The following is a 23,907-nucleotide window of genomic DNA, read 5'->3' on the forward strand; positions in this document are numbered from 1 at the left end:
CATAGATTCTTCTAAGGGACTTTAAACCCCCCGTTGATGTTCTTTCTGTGTAGTCGAACCGGCGGTATTGGTAAACAATGCTCGCGTCAACGTTAAGAACCAAAGCAATCAAGGGGTGCTAATTGAACTCGCCGGCTCTCACGTGCTATATTCACCGTTAGACCATAATAACCGATAATGAGAAATTCTTTTGTTGGCATACGATTGCTGGCAACGTCTGTACTCAGTTTAAAAGTAACGTCTTTTGACCCACGGGGCTGCCAGACAGCGGAAATTTTAGTCGAGGCCACCTGAATTACAGGCCACACTCGATTAAGTGAATTCATAAGATGGTTAGCGCTACAAATGCCGTTACGAATAGAGGAATCAAACAGTTCGCTGGATGTTAGGGATTATGATGGAATAATCAAAGGATAAAATAATTAAGAGTTATATTTTCAACTTCTTAAAAATATTGGAAGGGCAATGAATGAATTTCAAATGATCTTTTGATGTAAGTAATTGGGTGTTGTTTTGACTAGAGGTTGTGACCGTTTCCGTTTGAATTGCTTTTAGTTGAGGTATTTTGGCTTGTCAGATAAGAAGGGTCATTTTTTAATCTGTACGCAGCGTTTTTTAAAAGTGAGCTCAGCGTAAAAGAAGGCTGATCATTGCGTTGTTAGCAACGAAGCTATCAACATCGTTTTGGCTACAGTTTGTTCTGATGGACAAGTTTCCTTTTAGACTCTTCTGACTGTACGATAAACCAACATTGAACTAAATGGACCCCTTCATCATCGCTTGAAAAGGTATTCAAATATTTAAATTTCAAAATATAAAATACTGTTACGAAAACTGTTTTAATGCTGTTAAACATGTGCGGCTTAACAGAGGGTTAACATTTTTCATGCACTTGGGCGGGTGTCTCCGCTAGGTTAGCCAAGACTCCTGACAGCTTTTTCGAACGTAAGCAAACGTAAGAATAGAGATGGAAAACATCGATGCTTTTGGTGGAACGTAACGTAACGTGCGTGAGCGATATCGAAATAGAGATGGAGAAACATCGCTTGAAAACATCGATGACCCGGTTTTCCCACCTCTATGTTGAAGCCAGCTGTGAAATTTTGTAATTGTGAAATTGTGGCGTCTAAATTGTTTAATTGATTGAAAAGCCCCAAACTCCTTGCCAAGATGACCGAAGATTGGCAGAGCCAGAAGTTCCGTCAGAACGTCATCTCCAAGATGTAAGAGCAGCCGAAATGTGCGATTCCCCTGCTTAAACCGGCACACCTTTCCTTGCAGCCACGACTTGTTGCCACCGAACGCGGCGGACCAGTCCAAGAATGCCAGCGTTATGGAGAGCCACATATTCCGGAAGTCCCGCACCAAGGACGAGTACTTGGGCCTAGTGGCCAAGCTGTTCATGCACTACAAGGACATGTCGCGCAAGTCCCAGCAGCAGCAGCAACAACAACAGCAGCAACAGCAGGGCGGCCCGCCTCCGAACGCGGAAATGGGCGGCGGGCAGAACATGATGCAGGATCCACTAAACGCACTGCAAAACCTCGCCAGCCAAGGCAACCGGAATCCCCAGATGATGCCCATGGGCGCCGGTGGCGGCGCTCCGGTGCCCGGTGGCCCTGGAACCGCCTCCAATCTGCTGCAATCCCTGAATCAACAGCGTCCCGGGCAGCAGCAAATGCAGCCCTTGCCCAACATCCGAGGCCAGATGCCCATGGGTGCGGGTGGCGGAGGTGGAGCCCAGCAGATGATGCAGGTGCAGCAGATGCAGCAGGGCGGAAACGCACCGGGAGTGATGAACGTGATGGGAGCCGGCGGCGGGCAGAATCAGGGCCAGATCGTTGGCAACCCGGGGCAGCAGATGGGCGTGGGCATGCCCAATCAAATGGTGGGACCGGGACCAAACAGTGGTCCCGCGGTGGGCGGAGCCGTCGGAGGAAATGCTGCTCCTGGAGCAGCTGGTCCCGGGCCAAACCAAATGCAGGGCGGGCCGATGAATGTAAATGCCATGCAACAGATGCCACCCATGCAGCAGATTCAGCAGAACCAGATGGGAGTATGTAGTTCCCCATCTCATTATAAATCATATATAACACACACTCTTTTTTCTCCAGATGGGCATGAATCCGATGATGCGGATGGGCCAAGGCAACGGCATGGGCGGACCTCAGGGCATGCCTGGCCAGGGCATGCAGGGAATGCCGCAGGGCCCGCATAATGTGGTTGGCGGCCCGGCGGGCCAGCAGCAAGTGGGCGGAGCAGGCCTGCCGCCCAATGCAGTCCAGCAGGGAGGAATGAACCCAATGGGCGGTATGGGCGTAAACATGCCACCGAATATGCAGCAGAAGCCAAACATGCCCATGGGCCAGGGAGGTCAAATGTTCCCCGGAAATCGAGGAGGCGTTGGAGTCGGCGGTCAGCAGCCAGGGCAGCCCTTCATGCGATCCAGTCCCTCGCCAGCGGATGCCCAGCAACTGCAGCAGCAGGCTCAGCTCCAGCAGATGCAACAACAGCTGGTGGTGGGCAATCAGACGCCCACGCAGCAGCCTGCGACCCCGCAGATGCCCACGCCGAATATGATTCCGAGCCCGGCGTTGGTGCCGCAGTCCAGTCCGCAGATGATGCAGATGCAGAATCCGCAGCGCAACATCCGCCAGCAGTCGCCGAGTGCCTCGATCAACACACCTGGTCAGGTCACCGGAAACAGCCCGTTCAATCCCCAGGAGGAGGCGTTGTACCGCGAGAAATATAAGCAGCTCACCAAGTACATAGAGCCGCTGAAACGGATGCTGGCCAAGATCAGCAACGATGGAACAAGTGAGTACATGGTGTACTTTAAATAATTAAGCTACCTTTATTTATAAAATGATCATATTACTATAATTTTTAGTCAGTCCACAAGGGCTTATAATAATTTAACTTACTTTGGTGTAACAAATTGCGTTAAGTATTACATTAGCAACCCTATTTATAGTGAGTCTTATAAACAATTCCATCAAATTAGTTAGCTTGAAACACTAAGCATGAAGGTAGTTTTCATTGCTGTTTTATTGTTGTCGCTATTCGGTCATATACTTGGCCTAAAGGATCGTGAGTACTAGCAAAGAAAAACAATTTGAAGATCACATCCCATTCAGTACTTTATTAACTCAGCAATCTGTGGCCTGTATCCAGAATTTCATGGACTGTGCAAGAAGACGGCTCGAGGATTTACCTATGTAGCCTTGCGTAATAAATGCAAGCACACTAGTGGAAATTGTAGGGGATCCGGAAACTTTTTCACAAAGATGGTTTATTGCGAGGCGAAGTGCAAGAAGTGATAACCAAATATCTAAACATAATGCAATAATAAACAGCCAACAGTTTTAATATGTGTATTTGATCCTTTTTGATTGGCATTGGTATTCTTAATAAATCCGTTTCCTTCTAGATGTGGAGAAGATGACCAAGATGAGTAAGTTGCTGGAGATCCTTTGCAATCCTACACAGCGGGTTCCGCTTGAAACTCTCCTGAAGTGTGAGAAAGCTCTTGAGAAGATGGACCTGATCTCCTATTCCGGCCAGCAGTTTGGAGTAGGTACAATTGTTTATTGAGCAGTACAATGTTTTTACAATGTTGGTTTTCCCAGAAATCCTCAAACCCTTTGCTGGAGGTTATAAATACCACGCTGCAAAGTCCAGTGGCAAATCACACACTGCATCGCACCTTCCGACCCACACTGGAACTGCTCTTTGGTACGGATATTACAGCTCCGGTACCCACGAAGAGACCTCGAGTGGAGGAGAAGGCCTCGCCCTTCGAGCAGGATGTACCTCATGTGCTCCAAGGCGAAATTGCACGGCTGGACAGCAAGTTTAAGGTGAAGCTGGACACCACATCGCAGATAAACAACAAGGCCATACGCCTGATTTGCTGCCTGGATGACAAGCGACTGCCCAGTGTTCCGCCAGTGAGTGTCAGTGTGCCGGAGGAGTATCCCTGGCAGGCTCCGGACTGCTCCTTGGTGGAACAGGAGTACTCGGCCACCCCCTTCCTGCAGACCGTCCAGCAAGCGCTCATCGCTCGCATGTCCAAGCTGCCCAAGAACTACTCGCTCTCACACCTCTTGGACACCTGGGAAATGGCCGTGCGGCAGGCGTGCTCCCCCCAATCGAAGCCCAGCGCAGTTTGCGAGCTCTCCACTTTGTTGGGCGTATAGACCTACCATGTGGTTACGACTCAACTATTATTACCGACTCTAGAACTAGCTGAGTGTGTGGGAAATCAAGTGAGTATTTCACTTGCTTGTTTGTAATAGATTATTAAATTCTAATTCTGCTTTTCTTTTAGATTCACCACATATTCCCAATTGAAAATGCGGCTTGAGGATCTAAGTATATTTAAGATAAAATACAATTTAATCACTTTAAGCTAAGCAAAGTTGAAGTCTTGCTGCAGCGTGGCGAAGCAAGCAATTATCAGCTCCATCAACACACTCACCAATCAACACAAAATACACAACTCAAATATCCTGGTATCCAAGATCATTGAAGGTCAGTTTTAAGCCACTTTCGACTTGTTTCCATTTTTACTATAAGCCCATCCTCAGGTAGGCTTTATTCCCCGACCGGTCTTCCTCCCGCCCATTCATACAACCAATTTATAATATTTGGAAAATATGTATATTTTCTTTTGTTGAGATTGGAATCGTGTGAGGATCCACTATTCTTTTTGTTTGTTTTTCTTTCTCTTTTTTCACATTTAGCAATAAATACAATTGTTGTGTGATTAAGATTAAGAGAATTAGACCGATAACTATGGTACGATAGAAAAGAGTTAAGAAAACTTAATTATCACAGATGTTGGGCGCCGAATGCGCCTCTTACTATATGTACAAGCACTAGGGATATTCAGAATCTAAATCTGAAGAAGATCGCTAAGCTACGAAGTGTGCTCTGTGCTCCTGGAAAGGAAGTGGCATCTGTCCGATTTGTGTTTGACAGATGCGAAGCTTATTGAATTTGAAGTTGATATATGCACAAAACGATGACAAGATCTAGCTCTTAACTACGCTTAACTCTACACCAGCTACACGGGGGGAAAACTCGAAATAAAATTCTGAATTTTTAGATTAGGTGGAACATTCTCAATGAGGGAAAATTCGAGCTTCAAGTGTGGCCTTAACATAAGATTTCACAAATCTTTACAGTAGTTCTTTAAAATAGGCATCCGAATCCGACTTTGATGAAGATCCTCTCTGCTTTGTCTGATTTTGGTGGGAGTTTTGTTTTATCTGTTTAGCTGGCGATACTGTCGGGCTGAGATTGGTTCTGGTGCTGCTGGGGCTGCTGGAGCTGCAGGTCGTCGCGCTCCGCTCATCGCTGCACTTGGAGCAGGGTTCCGCCGAAGGTGAAGCTGCTGGCCTGCTGCTGAAGTCTCAGCAGATCCTGGGCGCTGTAGACCTGCAGACTGGCGGAGGAGACGGGCGAGGAGACGGGCGAGGAGCAGGCGCTGGAGGCCGCTGGCGCTATCGCCCGCAGTTGGAGCGAGGAATCGCAGAGGGAAGGCGCTCCCGAGGATGATGATGATGAGGAGTGGTTGGCCAGCGAGACGTGTCGGTTTACCCCGTTCGCCTTGTCTTTGTTGTGGCGCTTGACGTGCTTGGACAGGTGATCGCTCCTCATGAATTTCTTCTGGCACACGCTGCACTGGAACTTCTTCTCGCCGGTGTGGGTCCGCTTGTGGCGGGACAACTCATCGGAGCGGGAGAACCTCTTGTCGCAATTCGCCCACTTGCAGATGAAGGGTCGTTCGCCGGTGTGAACCCTCTGGTGGGCCTTCAGGTGGCTGCTCTTGAAGTAGTTCTTGCCGCACTCGGGGAAACTGCATTCGTAGATGCGGCTCCTGGTGGCCGCCGCCTGGGCTGCCGTGATTCTTGTGGCGAGCTTCTCCTCTGGCATCGTGGGCGTGTTGGGTATGGGCGTGGGACTCTGTTGGGCGGCCACCGTGCTGAGCAGGATGAGCTGGCTGGCGGGCGAGGCCACTGGCGCCACATAGATGGGCGCCAGAATGGGTTTGACTTCCTCCTCCTCGGGCTTTTCCGCCGGAGCAGATGGAGCTGGCACCTCTGGAGCTGGAGTCTCTGGTGTTTGTACTGGGGGCAGAGCCACCTCCGCAGCTCGCTTCCTGTTCATCTTGAACTTGAGATTGCGCCACACATTGGCCTCTGGGTAGTCGTCCTCCACAGTGGGTGGGACATAGCTTGTACTTGTGGTGGTGTTGGAGGAGGAACTGCAGCAGGAGCTGGAGCTGGAACTGGATGAGTTCTCGTCCTGGTTGCTGGAGGAGACGGCGCCGACACTGTTGACCCTCATGATGACGCTGACCCTCTCGGCCTTGTGCTCATCCTCCAGCTTCTGATCCGGTGGCGGTGTCATGGTCGTGGCCGGCTGTTCCAGGCGGGGCTTCTTGTTGGGAACCGCCATTTCCGGGGCCTCGTCTTCCGTGTCCGAGGGGTTGGGTGTGATAATCCCCCCATTCTTCTGGCTCTTTTGGGCCACCAGCTTGAGTTTGGCCTTGAGCAGGTTCTCGTTCACCTGCTGCTCGTCCTTGGCGACCTGAAGGAGAGGAAAGAACGGGTTCAGGGTTAGCTGGAGTTCATCAAGGCGAGTTCATCGGCGAGTTGAGGTTCTCTGGAGTGCATTCACTTTCCCATTCACTTTTCGCTGACCAGCATTGACCCACAATAACTTTTCCCCCGCAATTCGCTAATTACGCCGACGGCTGGCAAGGCCGTTCACCGTCAACCTTCACACCCTCCGCAGCACCCACCCAGCCTCGGGTTCAATGCTCCTCCCAAAGGCCAAGGGGACATTGTTTTCGGCGGTTTTTGAACTGCTTTGAAAGGCCGTTTAGGGTTAGAAGTAATGATTCATCAAATGCTGTGCCTTCCATTTTAAATGAACATTAATTTGATTAAAAAATGTTTTTAATTTAATTTTTAGTAATATTTTTAAGCACTGGTACTTTTAAAATATATATTTTTGTAGTTTGGGAGTAAAAAAATAATAATTTAATGAATGCAAAATGATTCAAATCTTCTAGAAAAAAAATTTCTAGAATGAAAATTTGAATATTTTTTGAGCAATTCTAGAACTGGTCGAGGGTCTCTGCATTTTGAAAGCGCCGCCCGAAAGCAGGCAAGGAAAGTGCAGCCGCACCGCCCGTATTATTATGACGTGCCTCAGGTGGGCGCTTTCGCGGGGGGAGGCGCCTGCGACTGCGAGGGGTGTATTATGACTCGTGCGGGGACGTCGAAATCTTTTTATGGGCTCGGCACGTTGCGCTCAAGTGTGCGACAGTGTTTGTTTGTTTCTTCTTGGCCAGGCCAGATAAAAGCGGGCCAGAAATGTGACATGGTTTTATGGGTTGGGGCTTGGCCTGTTTGCCTAGCTCTCGCCCCCGGCCCGGCCCCGTTCCCCCACGCCCCTCCAGTTGCCAATTGGCAACTCACCTTCGCCGCTCTCAAACAAAGTCGGCGCGCTCTCCCGCTCCGCTCTCGCTCTCCACTCTCCGCTCTTCTGTTGTTTTTTCCTAGCGGTGCCAAGTCCAATGTTCAGGCGGGCCCTCTCGCTCGCACCCGCACATCACTCGCTGTGCATGCGGTGTTCACGTGAAAGCGTGCTGACTGCGTGATCGCATGGCTGGCTGCGAGTGCGAGCGGGAGGGAGCACTTTTGTTTTTAGAAACGCGGCAAGTGGAAGCGAGCGCGAGCTAACGTCCGATTCCGTTTGATTTTCCGCTGCCTTGAATGCACATCCACGTCCACTAAGCACATCCACATCCACATCCACCTCCTCACTCAATGGGCAGAGCCGCACACCATGTCACTTTGTAGGTCACTTACGTTTTCCAACTTATTGTCCCTCAGCGGGGGCGTTGCGGGCGGTGAAGGTAGCAAGGTATCCATGTCCATTGCACTTTCAACTCTCGGATGCACTCTCTTTTCGGGGAAAGAGTCTTTGTTTGTTTGTTTGTTGCTTTGCTCTGGGGCTGTCACTTGGTGTAATCTCAGTTTGTGTGGGTTTTGCACTTTGTTAACTTGCACTGGGCGCTTTCGAGTGCCGTTGCCGTTTTGGAGCGGAGGCGACCGTTGCGTTCAGAATTCGAGAGACGAATGAAAAAGGCAAAGGCACTCAGCTCCCAGCAGAGCTGGCGCGGCCGACGCCGCTGCCGGCAGCGGGTGCGCGAGTGTGAGTGAGTGGAGCCGCCGACGACGTAATCACTTGTAAGTGGGCAAGTGTGCGTGAGCGGGCCGTCGTCATCGCAGTGGAGCAACCAGTGCAATGAAACCCGGACGAACATCAGCCACCAGCAACGTGGGCAGCGCCGCCTCCCTCTCCCGTTCTCGCGCGGGGCTCGAAAAAGGTCAGGTCTCCTCCTCACTCACCTCTGAGCAGCCCACGTACACGGAGAGAAAGATCGTTGTTAGGGAGATAGTCGGGGGTTCCCTACAGTCCCCTATAATCAGGAGTCCCTGTTCGAATCAATCTGTCAAGAGTCGAACCACCCATGATTGAAATCGCTTACGAACCTGTCCGAAAGTATCTGTCCATTGGTATTCAGAATTATAAATGTGATTTATACACCTTCATTCACTTCCAGGAGCTTTTTCAAAGTTCCTTTGATTCATTTCCAGATTATGTCCAAGTGGGTTGTGAGTTTTTGTAACACTCGATATATTCAAAACTCAACTATATAGAGGCTGCGTGGTTCTAGACCAACTACATAACCCTCGAACCTCCTTCTTGTTTCTCTCTGTGCAGGACACAGACACACGGGCAGAACGAGAGAGCCCATAGAGCACGTAACCAACGCATGGACGTCATCAGCTGTTTACTGCGGGTCTTGTTTTTGGTGCTAGAGAGAGCGCCCAGCCGAGGGGAGGAGCAGGGCAGGGGCTCCATGGGCTGTCTATTCATAGGCTGTGCATGCCCCAGCCGCGTGCACAGCGCACACAACCAACCAGCCAACCAACACTCACAGACACACCCCAAAGCCGTGACTGAATAGCTGACGCAGTTGTTGCCACGGAAGTCTGTGATTAATCGGCAAAAAAAACCTTAAAAACAGGCTCGAGACCTGGGCAGACGCCCCTCAAGCTTGAGTCTAAGACCTGGCCGCATATATTTGCATTAACTTAAGTTCCAAGTCTGACTTTTGGCAGACGTAGATTTCATTAATAAACGAAAGGGGCAGAGCGAGAAAGCTAGAGAGTGTGGGAGCTCAACAGTTGAGTGGCAGGCATTGCCAGCCCCAAGAACCGGGGAGATAAGACAGATGAGTCATGGAAAACAGGCACTTCGTAGTGAGCTTGACTGCCAGCGGCTTGTAACTCGATTAAATCGTCCACTGATTTATTTAATTCGATTGGAAAACCCACCCAGTGATCGGGTAATTTCCACCTGGCAATGCTCGCTGCCTCGCCTGTAACAGTTTTCAAAGCAAAAAGGGGCTCGTGCACAGCACACACCGCAGAGAGCGCCAGAAACAGCTGTGACTATCATAACGAGGCGCTCGTCTGCTCTCTTGCTCAACAACAACGAATAACTAGCACGCCATACCATTCCCCACACCAGACTTGTGGGGCGACTGTTCACGCCGTCGAGGGTATGTGGGGGTATCATGGAAGGATAGTCTAAGACTTTGATAGGTCCAACTTAAAGCAAAAACTGTCGTATGATCGTCACTAATTACTCAAGCTGGAGATTCCTGCGGAGGATAATGCCTTCAATCCAAACATGCCATCAATATTACCATAACCTTTTTGTATTTACTCCTGGACTTACTTTGTACATATTTATATATTTATATTTCCTTATTACCAGCTAAAATTGTTTTTGGCGCCAAACGTGGGGCCCAAAGGCTAATTGCTTGTCTGGCATAAATATTATTGGCGCCCAACGTGGGGCCTTGCTGAAGCTCGCATATATTAAGGGTCTTTCTTATATTTCTTAGTGAAACCCATATTTTCACTGCGAGTTACGGTATTCCCGGGTCGACCCCTTGGCGAATAACCTTCTTACTGGCTGAACACGCTCGCCTGGGCGTCTCTTGGTGTGTGTGAGTGTCTGTGTGGGTCCGTCTGGTATCACGCGTTGACCTCATGATGTTCACGTGAACATTTGTTGATACTTTGCCTGAGCGGACGACTGGGTGGGTGCGAGCGAGACGGGGCGAAAGAAGCCAGCAGTCTGTGGCGTGCCTATCTGTGTGCGACTGTGTGCGTATGGGTGTTTGCAGTACTTGCGTTTTTGTTTTTGTTTTCGCTTCGTGTTTGTTATTGGAATCGGAATTTGTGTGTAAATTTTGCGCGGAACTGAAGCGATGGCCTCCACTCTCTCGCGAATGTGGGCGTGTAAATGGGCCGACGTACCGTTACCGCAACCCCCAACACATCCCCCCCACGGATTTTGAATGCAAACTGCGCCGCAGTTGAGTTTCCCCACGAATCCATCAAGCGGGAATTTATGTGCATAGCTAACGCTGCATACAATCAGCAGCCGCAGGTTAGATCTAAAATTAGCCGTACATCTCGGCTCCCCAGCGGGTTCAAGTTCAGTTCCCTTGACTTGCATTCGCCCACGGAGATCCCACGCCCACCCGCATTATCTCGGGTGGCGAAATCCGGACTCGCAGAACTCACGTGTGCCCACGCACATTCTTAGAATCACGTAGGCCGCTGGCCACTGAAAACAAATTTAGGGGCAGTATTGTAAGACTTCAACTGACAAGATTACATTTCATCTTCGGTGGCTAAGGCTTTGAAGGTTCATGAGATGAGTACTGTAAGAACCCCACATCCCAACTTTGGTAGCTATAGTCTTTCCAGATCCTGAGATATGTAGGGGAACTACAAAGGTATTATCATATCTTGAACTTTACTTGGTAGGATTCCATTCAACACAAAGTTCGTTGCCACGCCTTCAGAATTTCTGGTATCTCTCTTCAAGAATTCGGGAAACTTATAAGTCGCAGCTTGCGGATGACATCGAAACCCGTTCTTTTGAAGCAATGAAGTGAACAAAGGCAATTTTTTGCGGTGTGCCGAAAAGGCCAACTTAGGGGAAGGCGAGTAGCTGATAGCCCCTTCTTTTCCGCAGAGCGAGTCTGCGCATTGACGTAACCCTCGTCTGGCATCTGGCATTACGTAGCAGACGCGTTGACTCGGTGACGTCACACCCACGCTGGCTTTGGTCCTGTTGCGCGTCAAAGGTCAAAGCGTATGAAGCGTGACGTTGGCGTGAGCTTCGGCCGGGTTCAAGGCTTCCTACGCCCTGTATTTTTTATTAATGAGGAGAGTGGAGTGCCCAACAGGCAGACAATTCTCGGACGGAGGCGTTGCTCCGAACGTCAATCACAGGTGGACCCTGACGTCAGCGGCCCTCGAGAAAAGATCCCCGCTTATTGGTACTATTCATATTCGTACATCCATTCAATCATGTATTCAGCGAGTGGCACACAAGAGTCCGAGCAAAAGTCATGCGAAATTGGTCTATAATTCGCCACAGCAACAACGTCAAAAGCGTCAAACGTGACGCCCATTTTCCTATTTTCCCTCATTTCCCATTCAGCCACTTCCCGTTGCCTCTTGCAAGTTCAATTTCCCAGACATTTTCGGTTTGTTGGCTTTTCTCGGCACCGGGAATGGGTAAGCCCCCATATCGTCCGTTTCTTCTACCATCTATACTTTGCCTACAAAAGCGCGCCAAGATCGGTAAAACTCTCCATGACGTCATGAGCCTCACTCGTGACTCCAAGTGAAGACTTTGTTAGCTTCTTGGCATCGGTTTGTTTACACGTCTTCGATGAAAGACGAATTAAACAGAAATTTCCGTTTAGCATAGTTGTAAACATGTTTTCAAACACGAAGATTTTCCACAATTGAACAGATTATGGGCGCTCTAGAAATGGGTCAAACTGGTTTCGGGAAAAAGGGTAGACAATCACTGGAAAATTCCCCCATTTTGTACTTTTATCATTGTTAAATTATGAAAATTTGTATACCCATCCCTAAACCTTATTCTTCTTTAATTTGTTTTCACATTTCATCATTGGACTTAAAAAAAAATGCGATCATCTTGGCACACACCAGCCGATATTATTAAAGTTGTGGATATAAAGGCAAAAAACCAAAATATTTATCTTTCTTATAAAGACTCACATGACCAACTCGAGACTCACATCTAAATTAAGACATTAATTTTAATGAACGATCCTCGATCTTCTTTGGCTATTGATCGACAAAATTCAACCGAAGTAATAAAAGAAAAGCACCAATCGGGGCTTAAAGATTTGTATCATATGGAAAAATCAAGATACCTTCATTAACAAATAAAACCTGATCCTAATAATCTCTCCAATATCTTCCTCGAGACTGAAAAACCCATTTAAGATTCTCCATTTAATTGGTGATCCTCGTTTTTCTTTACCCTCGAATATTTTTGTTAGGTTAGTATGCTGAGCTTGTAGAGTAAGTTGGAATGCCTTCTCAAGCAGCTATAAAGCCTAACTTCTCAGTTTGAATGTACCTACTAGCTAGATTTTTCGCGTTGTTAAGAGATGTACTTGTACTTAAGCTAAGTAGAAGTTTCTCTTAGACCACAAAGTGCGCCGTCAGCATTTATCTTAGTATCAGTGCGGGCAGTCTTTATAGATGGTGCCCTATAACTAGCCCCGATCTTGGCGCCCCTCCCCCTCATCACGGGTTCTAATCCCCTCACATGTGATGCGTTTCCTCTGCCTCTGCCGCTGTCGACGCCTCTGCCTACGTGCCTGCTGACGCGTTGCTCCAAAGCCGAAAGCTAAAAAACGGAACAGAGTGGAACGAAACGCCCCATGGAGAACCAACGTTTACAGATCTTTGGAGCAAGGTTAAGAGGGGGGCCGGCTATAAGCACCATGTAAGCAGAGAAAGGGTGCCGGGGCGCAGGCGGCCTTCAATCGGGACTGCGGTCTTCCCAGTGGAAATTTACGATGATGCGAAGGTTTCCCCAGTCAATGTTTAATGCCTTTTCCTCAACCGCTCTTTCCATCCGCACCTCTCGCATTTTTATTCTCGTACCACTTCTCGTTCTGGCTGCCGGTAAAAATCGACCTTGGCCCAGTTCCTTTGGCAGCCAAATGTTCCACATGAACTTGAAAGTTGTTGTCCCTGGAACCGCAGCGAAGTGGGATGTGAGTGGCAGAATTTATGCGGCAAATGCGAAGGAATGGGGTCCGTCCAGTCGCAGGGATATGGACTGTCCCTGAACCGGTTCAGGTGAACGCCTCAATGGCAACGACAGTTCATCATCATCGTCATCGGTCGTGCGATGGAAGTAAACAAACAACATCATTATAGTATAGTAATGGGACAAACAGAAGCAAGTACGAGTGCTTCCGTTTTCCGACTTAGGGATACCCAATGGTGAGAACCTTTTCTAATAATACTCTATTACTAAAAAATGATCTGAGTCAGAATTATTGTTGCCCATCATTTTAGTACGACTACATACACCAAAGCTTGCATTTCGAATACCTATCGTCTGTGTTGCCAAGAGAACTGGATATCTCAGTGGGAAAACTAATTAGCCGCTCGCTTTGGTAGCCCCGTATACTATCTGTCTTAATAGGAGATACTAACTCTCTTGGGCACACTTCACACCCTCCTCAGCGGGCATCTCAGTCTCGATAAACAGGTGTCTATACAGACAGAGACTCGAGCAAGCACAATGTTCCCTTGGACCCCATGAGTACTGCGTATAAATATATGGCACAAACATAAATAAATCTAGAATAAGCGCGCTTGAAGGCGAGGGCAGGGAGTCGCTGATAGACCCGTTTTTTGTATGCCGCCGCCGACGTAGATTCCGATTCCGATTCCAATTCCGATGGCGATGTTGACGAGGTCGCTGGGGCGTCTGATTGGGGCCACGTGAAGTCAACGTGAACAGCCCGCGAAGAATAATAATAATTGCGTTATTCATAATACGGCGAAGGCGGAATGGGGCGGGCATCTCCCCCGGACAGCGGTCGTCCATTTTTGGATCAACCCTACATCGGGGGTTGGGTTCGGCTCGACCTGATAAGAGTGCGGGACTGATAAGCGCGGTTCCCAGCTGGCCACCGCATGGCCAGTCTGTAGGTCCGCTTATCTGTTTGTCGTTCGTCCACTTGTCCGTTGCTGTGTTTGTCCGTTCGTCCAGTTGTCCGCTAGTCAGTCACAACATGAGCGAGAGGCGTGGCCGTTATCAGCCTGGGGGGTTCTTATCAACTTTCGGAGAGCATAGAGGGTGGGATACGATTCCCAGGCGGCGTCAATGGGGGTTTATCAATATGGCAGGGGCTGGACTGGGCTCTGGGGATGGGGAATGCGATTGGGGACCGCAAATGCAGGTGATTCGGTTCGTCATCTGCATGGCTGATCTTGAACTAGATTCCTGAATGAATCAAATTAATTTAGCAGCTTGGGTTGGGGTTATCTGGGTGGGGTTTCATTCAGCCTAATTATGACTTCCGGTGAATGGGAGACGACAGCCGGAAAGTAAGTCTGTTGATATATTATTAAAAATACGATAAGATCGATAAGTCAATTTATCTCAATTGCTCCTAATTTCAAAAACAGCTTGAGGTACAAGTTCATTCATGTACAAGTACAGTACCCTCAAAACATCACCTGTTTCTCTTGTTGTGGGTGTTATGCAATCTAATAAACTAATAAAAGCATGCTTTCTCCATCGCACACTTTCTAATATCCCAATTCCAATGAACAAAACAACCGAGTGAGACCTTTGTGTCTTTTACGAGCCATCAGAATTACGCAATCTATATCAGGAAATGTGTCTACCTGAAGGTGTGCTCATCTCATTACATCTCGTATCTATATCTCACACCACTTCCGATTTTGTTTATCAAACTCATTGTCATTCGCCGGCAACGTGACCATCGCAACCGCAATTGGAATCGGAATCGGGCGCGGATCGAGTGTGAATCGAGTGCGAAACGGTTCCGAATCGGTCGGTGTGTTTATCTAAACCCGTGGCATGACGTAGCAGACCTTGTTTATGGGGCGTTGGTGCCTGCACGCTTGTTTTGCTTTTGCGCTTCGCACTGGAAAGTGGGTGGGGAGGGGTGGAAATGGGAGTTGATAGGCGACGAACCCGCGATTAATGGACTGCCCTTGAGGGGTCCGTAAACCCTTTCGCACAAGCTACAGGAGGAGGCTCGCTGCCGGCAGGCAAACAATGGAAATTGCCCAAGTGCTCAGTCTTCTCAGCACGCCGTCCCCTCCCCACGAAGCTTTCTTCCTCCTTCATTTCTGCAATTTATTACTGCGGTGTACTGGCATTTTCTGTTGGTTTTGTTGCCGTATTGACATTGTTGCGTTTGTTGGTCTAAGTGGGCGCGTTTGTTGCTGTTGATTTGAAGAGATGGGCGGCGAAAGGAAGGGACTGCCCTGTCTGCCCGCTTATCTCTGGCGATTACAGGCAGCCACGCATTGATTGTGTGGCCCTTGTGTTCGCGGAATCAGTCCCCATTACAGCACCCGCTATTCTTCGACTCTTTTCACATTCCATTGAGGCAGAGTGCACTCTCGAAAATACGTTTTCTGCTCTGCACTATTTTTACATCACTGAATCACTGGAAAATTGTGTAAGTGAAATATATACATGGGCACCTATTTGTGTATGATAATGTATTATTTGCTTTGTTATCTTCGAGGACGGAATAAACAATTCTAATTGGTAGGCGACTATTTTCACATTACTGAACCGCTGGAAAGTGGTGAAATTAATATATGCACGTGCATAAGCATTGGAGACCCTTTTTGTCAAACGATTCCGCCAGGAGGTTTTTTATAAAATTAAATCTTTGGGTATACATTTCCATCCACTATTTTATGTGATCTGGAATTTTCCCGCAGTTCTCCGGGTGATCCCCCCACTTAAAAATTTTCTGCCCCAAAGATCCAACGACATGAACGAGAGGCGTGCACAATGATTTGAGTATTTAGCACATTTTCTACTGCCCTGCCCTGCTTCTTCTGCTTCTTTCTCTGATTGTTGATGGCTAATCGAAGCACGAGCGCAAAAAATGTATTTTGCTGCTGCTCTGTGCTTGCCCACAGTTTATTTATTTTTAGCCACCCCGACGCGTTTCAAATAATCAAAAGCAGGGCGCCTCTGACTCGGAGCTACGGAGCTGTAGAGCTGTAGAGCTGTAGATGTGGAGCAAGAAGCGGAGCCACCTGAGGACCAAGAAATAATTAACATATTTTTGCAAATTATCCATCGTGTGGCGGGGCCATAAATCGAGAAGCGAGAGATCGGGTGATCGCATCGAAATCGAAGCATTCGAAACGGGGCATGAGTTAAAAGTTATTCGAGTTACATTTTTATTTTTGCTTTTCGCCGGAGGCTTTTGCACTTTGGCAAGGACAACGACGGAAGTGAACATCAAAACATGAGCGAGCAGCGGCTACAAATTGCATTTAAGGTCAACGAGCAAATTCACAATGCGTTGAACCAAGTCAAGTCTCGAAAATGAAATAAAAATGGAAGTGGTCCGCTGACTCCGACGGCCTGCGCTGGATGAGTAAAGTGCTGGAGTGCAATGTAAAGCAGGCCGGTCAGGTCCACACAATAACACAAAAATGGAGTAAACAAATTAATAATGGTCATACTTGGAGGCTGTCGCGTACCCAGTGATCAGATTTGAGTACAAGTTTATTAACTTTAGCTTCTATATACTTTGAATTGGGATTTGCAGCAGTGAAAGTACATTACTGATACTCATTTAGGGAATGGAAAATGGGGAGTTAAAAAATTACAGAATTTCTATGCCATTAGAAGCACATAGTGATGATTGACATCACAGAAGTCCGCATACCAAAATTCCCAGCTGTGTCCTTTCTATTTCTCGAGCACGTGGCCTTTATTCTCCATAACGGACAAACAGCTCAACGGACAGGCATTAATGACTTGGTTTGGTCGGGGTAGATCAACATTTTATTGAGAAGTTCTATATAACCTGGTGCTTTAAGAGGTATTTATGAACGCGAGCTCAGCACTTATGTAATCACTGTTCAACTACTTGAGCACGTCTTCAGCGAGTTTGAACTTTGGAACGATATTACTTGAGGCGCTATCTCTCTTTTCAGTCCGTGCCTCTCTTTAGGGTTCACCCAAACCTACACCTATAGCTGTACCTATGGCTTCGTGGCTCCGAATGTGGATCGCCGCGAATAACACATGCGTGAGGCGAATGATCGATGTGCAGAAGGTGAAGGTGACTCCGAAGGTGACCCTGAGTAAGCGAAGGAGGCGCAAAGGTCGCTATAAATCCGACTTACTAGTTCCACTTGTGGGTGAAGTACCGAAATACCACGGTAATCGGTAATCGGCAATCGGCGGAGTAATCGCCCAAGTGAGCCATTTGAGCCCGAGCACATCACACACATTTCATCATCTTCCTCTTTTGTCTGGTTAAGCAACTTCGGTTGGACCTGCTATAAATAGAAGCGGCGAATTCGCGTCCGACTGAGATAAGCGCCCCGCGAGGGCGAAGTCATCATCCGGGAAAGTGGATCAGGGAAAACTCACTCCCGAGGGGTATGGCCAGCTGGTCAAAGGTTGGGAATGCCCGGTGCCGAATTAATTCAGGTCGATCAGAGGCTGATGGGCAGGGTTTTATGACTGGGTCTTTGTTAAAAGAAAAGCTATTTGTGCTTATGGTACATTTAAGTGTTCGATCCTTTTAAGGGTCTTACTTTCCCAAGAAGTTTTCATTTCTGTTGTGTTGCTTTCTGTATTTTCTTTATAAGAAGTTCCTTCGCGCTTAAATGTTGTTTGTTGTAATCTGTTGCACTTTCGAAACCCTGCTTTATGTCCCCTCCTAATTAGTTTCGTTTTTATTTCTACACGATTAAGTGCCTCAATTATCGGCACCAGATGCACAGGCATGTATATTTAACCCACCCATGGTCGTTCGAAATAGCGGATGGTGCTCGACATTATGTATACGCCGAGTGGGGCGAACCTACCGCAATGGCGAAGTCCCCCAATTAGCAGCGACTGCTTGGCGGGGAGGAGGGGGCGAGCGTGCGAAAGTGGAGGGGAATCTCTTGCACTTTTTGCTAGCAAGCACTAAAAATACCCATCGTACCGCCAACCATCGGGGAAAGGGGCGGGTCAGGCCCGTCGGACTTTGGCCGAGTGCTGAGACTTTGTGGGCGTCGTCCCCATACCAGATATAACGGCAATGCAGCCGCGAAGGTGGCCAAAACAAAGAAGCTTTTTAACAAAAATAAGTGAATAATTTTATCGCCGCTTGGGAAACAGTTGCTTGGCTTTTTAGCTCGCTTATGCGACGCACTTGTCGAATTTCGTCAGCTGTTTTAATTTATGCAGGGGTCCAGTGAGCCGATCTTGGGAGTGGATCAGCATCAGGAAAAAGTGAGAGGAGAAGGCGGTCCTAAGAGATTCGACTGCCAGAAGAGAGTGCGGGCTGCAGATAAAAAAATAATGTTGCCCTGTAGTAAGCACTTTCCCCATGCTATGTTGTTCCTTCATTCAAAAAAAGATATTCTAATGGTATTTGGGCTGTGCAGTGAAATCTGGACCATAAACTGCTTAGTCTTTAGGGTTGACATTGTAAATTTATAGTGTTATGATACTTTTATACTCATTCAAAGTTCTTAATCAAAGAGCAGTTTTAATCTCCTGGCCTTTGGGCTATATTAATGCTTTTTTAAACACATTTTCCACTTAGACTGTTACAAGAATCTTTTGATTAGATTTCAAAGTGCCATTGTTGAGACCAAAACATTAAAAATGAAAATAACAAAGCAATAAAAGTAATATTCAAAAAGGAGTTCCCACATTTTTCAGTACTATCCCCCCCATTTACTTTGACCCCCATTTCCCGAACAGGCGTCTATAAATTGCTCCGTTCAGGGTAAGGTCGCATCTCCCAGGGTTGGACGCGTCGCTTCCGATCGGAGCATTGCACCCGAAGCGAGCTCGCAAGGTAACTGCACCTTGGGTCAATGATATCGCTCCCCCGCCGAATTTCGGCAGATATTCGGTTGGTTTCTTGTTTTGTTTTATTATTTCGCGGCTGTCGTTTCCATTTCCATTTCAGTCACGGGCATGGCCTTGCCGCCAGCAGTTGCTTGACCTGGAAGTGGCTCACCTCGCCTCCCCACAGCCCAGATCCCCAGCCCCATCAGGCCTCCAGCCGAGTGTAATGCACTGCGATTACAGAGGAGGCCGACTCGGCTACGGATCGTATGTGTGCATTGCGCTTTTCGCGGCTCTTGTGTTGCCAAAAATCAGAGAAACACTACGAGCTATTGGGTGAATTGCCAGCTGATTGATTTGCTTTCGTTGCCACAGCACTCTCATTATAGTATGTGACTTCGAGCTAAATCGACTGGGATCCCCCGAATATTAGTTATGGCCTCTCGACAAGATCTTCGTTTTCAGCTTAAACGAAGGCTATTAGTTGGGGCAGCGCCATATTTAGAAAGTGTTTCCCAACCAATTGCCGTCGTTCTGTATCTTTTGGGGTTTGTTTTTAGTTTGCTGTGTATATTTTTACACAGCCTGTTTCTGCTTGAGTAATATGATATATATAGAAAATAGGCAATATTTTGTATAGTAAACTGTACTTACTTTCAACAGTATACACTGGTATTATTGATTTTACCTAACTCTGTGATTTATCATTTATTTAATTTGTTTATTTATAATATTATGTATTTAAATGTAGTAGTTAGTGCTTCTAGAGAGTACTATTAACCTCGACCATTTATCGTCGATGCATGCCTACCTGTTTTGCTTTTTTCCCTTTTATTTATAGGTTTCTTGGGCGATTGCCGAATTGCATTGAGAACAGGCAAAAAGCGATCGGGGATTGCCTAAAAAGCGGCAGAGTTTAATGAACGTGGCGAAGGTCAACGGTGCGTATTCTTCATTAGCGATTAACGAAGGGAGGTGCTGAAAAAACGGGCGAGAAAGGAGCGTGGAGACCGCAAACGACCCGAGGGAGGGACGGGGACGGGGGAACCCCTTGGAGGTCGCGTGGCTAATCGACTCGGCCATATGTTAGCGTGGATTATGGCCCGCTAACTGGTTTCTGATATTTATGGCCATGCATCCCCATTTGCATGCCGCCCTTAGGAGGCCGGCCGACCCACCACCCCCCTGGAGCACTGAGCTTGTCCCGCAGGAAGCTTTTCATTTCCGCTGCTGTCGGAATTTTTAAAATCTATGAGCGTCCAATGCAAAGCAGCAGGAATTCCCATTAAAAGCAGGCAATAGGTGCAAATTACAAGACAAAAAGGTGAGCGGCAAAAGAGTGGAAAAACAAAGAACTAGTCAAAAAATAAGCGGAAGTGCAGCTAAATAAAATGCTGAGAACGGTGAAATGTTTCTCGCACAGGAAATAGAATTCTGCGGCAGTCGCGGTAATTATTTATTTATTTTTAAGCAGGAATCTAACAAGATGAATTATTGCAAAACGAAAAATTGACCTTCCTGGGAATTTAAATTTGGCGCCTTAAGAGGCGCCATCTACTCGAAAAGCCTAAAAGTATGCTTAGCTAAAGGCCACTACAGGCGACATCTGGCGGACAGAAGAGCAACTTCTGCAGAGGTTTTGCTCATAAATGCGTTGCATGGAGGCCCGATTTCCTAACGCGTTTGCCAGTAGTGGGAGCCAAAACCGTGAAAGGAAACCTAAATTCAGTTAAAAAATAAAACTAGCTTGCAAATAAAATTAAAAATGTGAAAATTTCAAGCCTGCAAACCCGTTAGTCCTGTGAAAATCCCTTCTCACGGCAAGAGAAACCTGAGAAACAGTCGCTTGGAATTCCAATAAGAAGCGTGCGTAGACGTTTCGGCGTTTTTGTTTTGATTCTTATCAGACCGCGAAGCAGACGGCAAAGCATGGGGGCCGATGAACGGCCGACTACAAAACAAAATGGAAGGAGCGGAGGAGAGCACTGCGCGCGCTCCAATAAGAGCGCCCGCTCCCGCTGTCGGCGCTGCTCTCCCCCGTTGGAGCTTTCGTCTCGGTCTCGGCCCCGCTCTGCATTTCATTCGTGAGCGAGCGCTTGCTTCGAACGGACGTCCCCAAGAACGCCCCGCACGCCACGCCCCACCCGCCAGGCTTGGCCAAACGCGCGACTGCATTGCACAGCAATATCAGGAGCGAACTCTGATCAGATATTGATGGGATGCGAGATCGAGTTGGAGATTGCTGCCGCTGCCCGCTGCCCGCTGCCCTCCAATCGGAATCCACTTGCACTCCGCCTCGAAACCGCGCGCGTTTTCCGCCGCGCCGATCGTTAAAAATTCATTAAGGCTTGTTAATCGCCGCCAATAATACAAATAATACAAATAATCCGAGTAATCGCATTGATTGCCCATGATTGATACTCGCCGCGTGTGTCAGAGTGAGTGCCTGTGAGTGAGTGCGACCGCATCCGCCGGTAAATGTGCGCGGCCAGGGAATCGGATCTGGATCTTCCGCAGACTTGATGCCGACGAGCTGAAGACGTAGCTCCAGTCCGCAGCTGGACTCGAAATGTCACGACGCAAACAGTCCAACCCCAAGCCGTTGAATAAAGGTGAGTGCTTCTGGGGCGCTACTACACCCTTCTTCCGAACAAGTTAAGAAGTATCTCTTAGCTCCTTGAGCATCTCACCTGTCTGAATCCACAAAGTGCCCTCATCCAACATACGTACTTGCATAGACTACCATTCCCCATATAGAACCTGTCACTTTCCGATCGCTTTCCCACCTGACCGCCAGCTGACCCATTCAAACCGCCCGCTTGGTCAGCAGCTCGCGTTCTTGGACAGCAAAACATGTGGACGGACACACGGCAAACACAGAAAACCAAGAAACTGATAACTGTGCCAAGACAAAGCAGCCAACAAAACCGAGAACAAAACAACTGGGAGCGATAAGTCTAGTTTGCGACCGAAAGACAACCGATATTGGGGAGATTTCCTAAGACTGCGATTACGAGCGATTTCCCGAAACAGATGGCTGTCACCAGGGAACCGAGCACCATTACATCATGCGGTTGGCCATCTGAGGAGCCATATACCCCAGATACCGCCGAATGGGTGCAATGTACGAAAATTGTCAGCCTTTGTTGCTCATTTGAATAAAATGTGCGGCCGCCTCGCTATCGATGTCGATACCTGTTGTACGTGCGGCTGACACACCTTATAAATAAGGTCGGGCAGGCGGGGGGAAAGAAAGCCCCGAAGAGTGTCGAGAGTATTAACTAATTACATTTCGTTGTTTGCCACTTGATATATTTATGGCCCCGAACCACTTGACACCCGGTGAATGCATTTCGGACTCGGAATCGAAATCGATAAAACGTGCCGGACCTGCGACACTGGACACCCCGAGCACCTGAACCCACCTCGGCCTCCGCCCCGCCCGGAGTCGCCGGCTGCCGCTTATCCATTTTGCCATTTCGGACTCCTTATCGCCGTCGCCGCTGCTGCTCCAAGCACGTTTCCCGACTGGCTGACTCTGACAACACCCATCCGAACCGCACAGAACCCCAGCACCCCATTGCCACCCAACCCCACGGTCCCACAAATACCCCACGAGTGATATCAGCCCGAGTCATGAATGTGGAACTTCCGCACTGAGCGGCCAGGAATCCATATCTTGAGCCGGGCCAACGGGCGTCTGATGCACCCTATAAAGGTCTAGAGTGAGGGGAGTACGAATGATAGTTATTAAGGAACTATTTATAGGGCTGCACTAAAAGTCTACCTTAAAAATATCCATAAACTTAAATAGAACTAATTATGAAGTTCCACAGAACGTAATCTGCAGTGTTCCAAATTCCGCAGAATCTATTTAAAGATCTACTTCAATTACTAAGCTTTGAAGACTCATTAAGCTCAGAACTGTAATAAACTAGGTGCTTTAAGGTTGGATAACGAAATGTGTTACCTATTTTAAATCTATTTACACCTGAAAAGCTATTAGGTTCAACAGTTTAAAAAATGAACATTCCGTAATTCTTTGGATCTATTTTAAATCTATTTATACCCAATGAGTTACCAAACACTTTAAGCTAGTACTTAACTACTTATGAAGTTCCAAAGACTGCAATCACTTATGACCATTCCATAGGTCTTTGGAATATATTTCGACTTCAGTAGTAACCAAATACCATAATTCCTTGGAACCTATTTAATTCTACTTGAAATCTACTTCCCCTTGAGCAGTTAAGCATGCAGCTTAGCTCTGTTTATAGGGTGCCTTTCGCAGGGATAACGAAAAACTTTAGCCTTTGCCCTCCGATAATTTAGGGCATTCTTATCTGCAGCTGTTGTCCGTTGTTGTTGCAGGGCTGATGGCTGTTGCTGCTGCCTCACCTGCACTATCAGTGGGTTAGCCGCCCACCCACAGCCCCCAACAGTTGCGCTTTGCATATTTATCTCTCGCACACTTGCCGCACTTCTGTCCCCTTGTTTTCTATGGCTTCGGTGGGCGGTGGGAGTTGGATTGAAGGCGAGAAAAAACCCGAAGCGCAGCTCGATAAAGTTTTATCACAATTGCAGCAGCAGTGGCAGCAACAACAGCAGAACAACAACTTGCGTAGCTTTTGTTGGGGTTCTCCAGGCGCAGTTATTGTTGCTTTACATAAGCTCCAATACTGCGTTTGTATCGGATGGTCTGTGGAGCGGCTAGTCTCGAACTCGGAGTGTGCGAATCGTGATGACAACGCCCTCGGGTTCGCCCTCGCAATACCCTCTGAAGGGGTTTCATGGGTTGAAACTGTAAGGATTACTTTCACATAACTATGAAGCATCAAGCGATCAAGAATCCGAAACCAAAAACCG

At 47.9% G+C, this 23,907-nt stretch overlaps 3 protein-coding genes and 1 long non-coding RNA gene across 7 annotated transcripts in view; 3 read left to right on the forward strand and 1 right to left on the reverse strand.

Annotated features, from left to right (window-relative positions):
• The first annotated feature begins 1,062 nt into the window (after nucleotides 1-1,062).
• On the forward strand, nucleotides 1,063-4,522 carry LOC108029132 (mediator of RNA polymerase II transcription subunit 15). Its single transcript, XM_017101255.3, has 6 exons — nucleotides 1,063-1,223; nucleotides 1,282-2,056; nucleotides 2,115-2,817; nucleotides 3,431-3,573; nucleotides 3,630-4,268; nucleotides 4,331-4,522. Exons 1-5 carry the CDS (start codon nucleotides 1,171-1,173, stop codon nucleotides 4,197-4,199), a joined length of 2,244 nt encoding a protein of 747 aa, XP_016956744.1. The 5' UTR covers nucleotides 1,063-1,170; the 3' UTR covers nucleotides 4,200-4,268; nucleotides 4,331-4,522.
• On the forward strand, nucleotides 2,825-3,377 carry LOC127010760 (uncharacterized). The gene is made up of 2 exons (XR_007763536.1): nucleotides 2,825-3,090; nucleotides 3,154-3,377. It is a non-coding gene; the product is annotated as an uncharacterized LOC127010760 (long non-coding RNA).
• The window catches only part of LOC108029144 (zinc finger protein ush), a 70,533-nt gene continuing 51,021 nt past the window's right edge, over nucleotides 4,396-23,907 (forward strand). For 3 of the 4 annotated variants that reach the window (XM_017101269.3, XM_017101270.3, XM_017101273.3), the window contains exon 1: nucleotides 21,138-21,653. In XM_017101269.3, coding sequence (XP_016956758.2) covers nucleotides 21,611-21,653 — 43 coding nt within the window. In that variant the 5' untranslated portion in view covers nucleotides 21,138-21,610. Of the gene's footprint in view, nucleotides 4,534-21,137; nucleotides 21,654-23,907 lie in introns of those variants that run through there. The other variant, XM_050885520.1, reaches the window with a different exon arrangement.
• On the reverse strand, nucleotides 4,640-8,169 carry LOC108029133 (Krueppel-like factor 11). Its single transcript, XM_017101256.3, has 2 exons — nucleotides 7,887-8,169; nucleotides 4,640-6,597 (listed from the first exon to the last, which is right to left on the reverse strand). Exons 1-2 carry the CDS (start codon nucleotides 7,953-7,955, stop codon nucleotides 5,356-5,358), a joined length of 1,311 nt encoding a protein of 436 aa, XP_016956745.1. The 5' UTR covers nucleotides 7,956-8,169; the 3' UTR covers nucleotides 4,640-5,355.

The sequence above is a fragment of the Drosophila biarmipes genome, chromosome 2L (assembly GCF_025231255.1).
Source record: "Drosophila biarmipes strain raj3 chromosome 2L, RU_DBia_V1.1, whole genome shotgun sequence".
Classification (NCBI taxonomy): Eukaryota; Metazoa; Arthropoda; class Insecta; order Diptera; family Drosophilidae; genus Drosophila; species Drosophila biarmipes.

What these genes read in the sequence shown, in the direction of transcription:
- LOC108029132 (XM_017101255.3), top strand. Translation starts at nt 1,171, where the DNA reads ATGACCGAAGATTGGCAGAGCCAGAAGTTCCGTCAGAACGTCATCTCC. An exon ending in CAGAACGTCATCTCCAAGAT is followed by an intron (nt 1,224 to 1,281) that starts GTAAGAGCAGCC and finishes CTTTCCTTGCAG; the next exon opens with CCACGACTTGTTGCCACCGA. An exon ending in ATTCCGGCCAGCAGTTTGGA is followed by an intron (nt 3,574 to 3,629) that starts GTAGGTACAATT and finishes TGGTTTTCCCAG; the next exon opens with AAATCCTCAAACCCTTTGCT.
- LOC108029133 (XM_017101256.3), bottom strand. Translation starts at nt 7,955, where the DNA reads ATGGACATGGATACCTTGCTACCTTCACCGCCCGCAACGCCCCCGCTG. An exon ending in GGGACAATAAGTTGGAAAAC is followed by an intron (nt 6,598 to 7,886) that starts GTAAGTGACCTA and finishes CCTCTCCTTCAG; the next exon opens with GTCGCCAAGGACGAGCAGCA.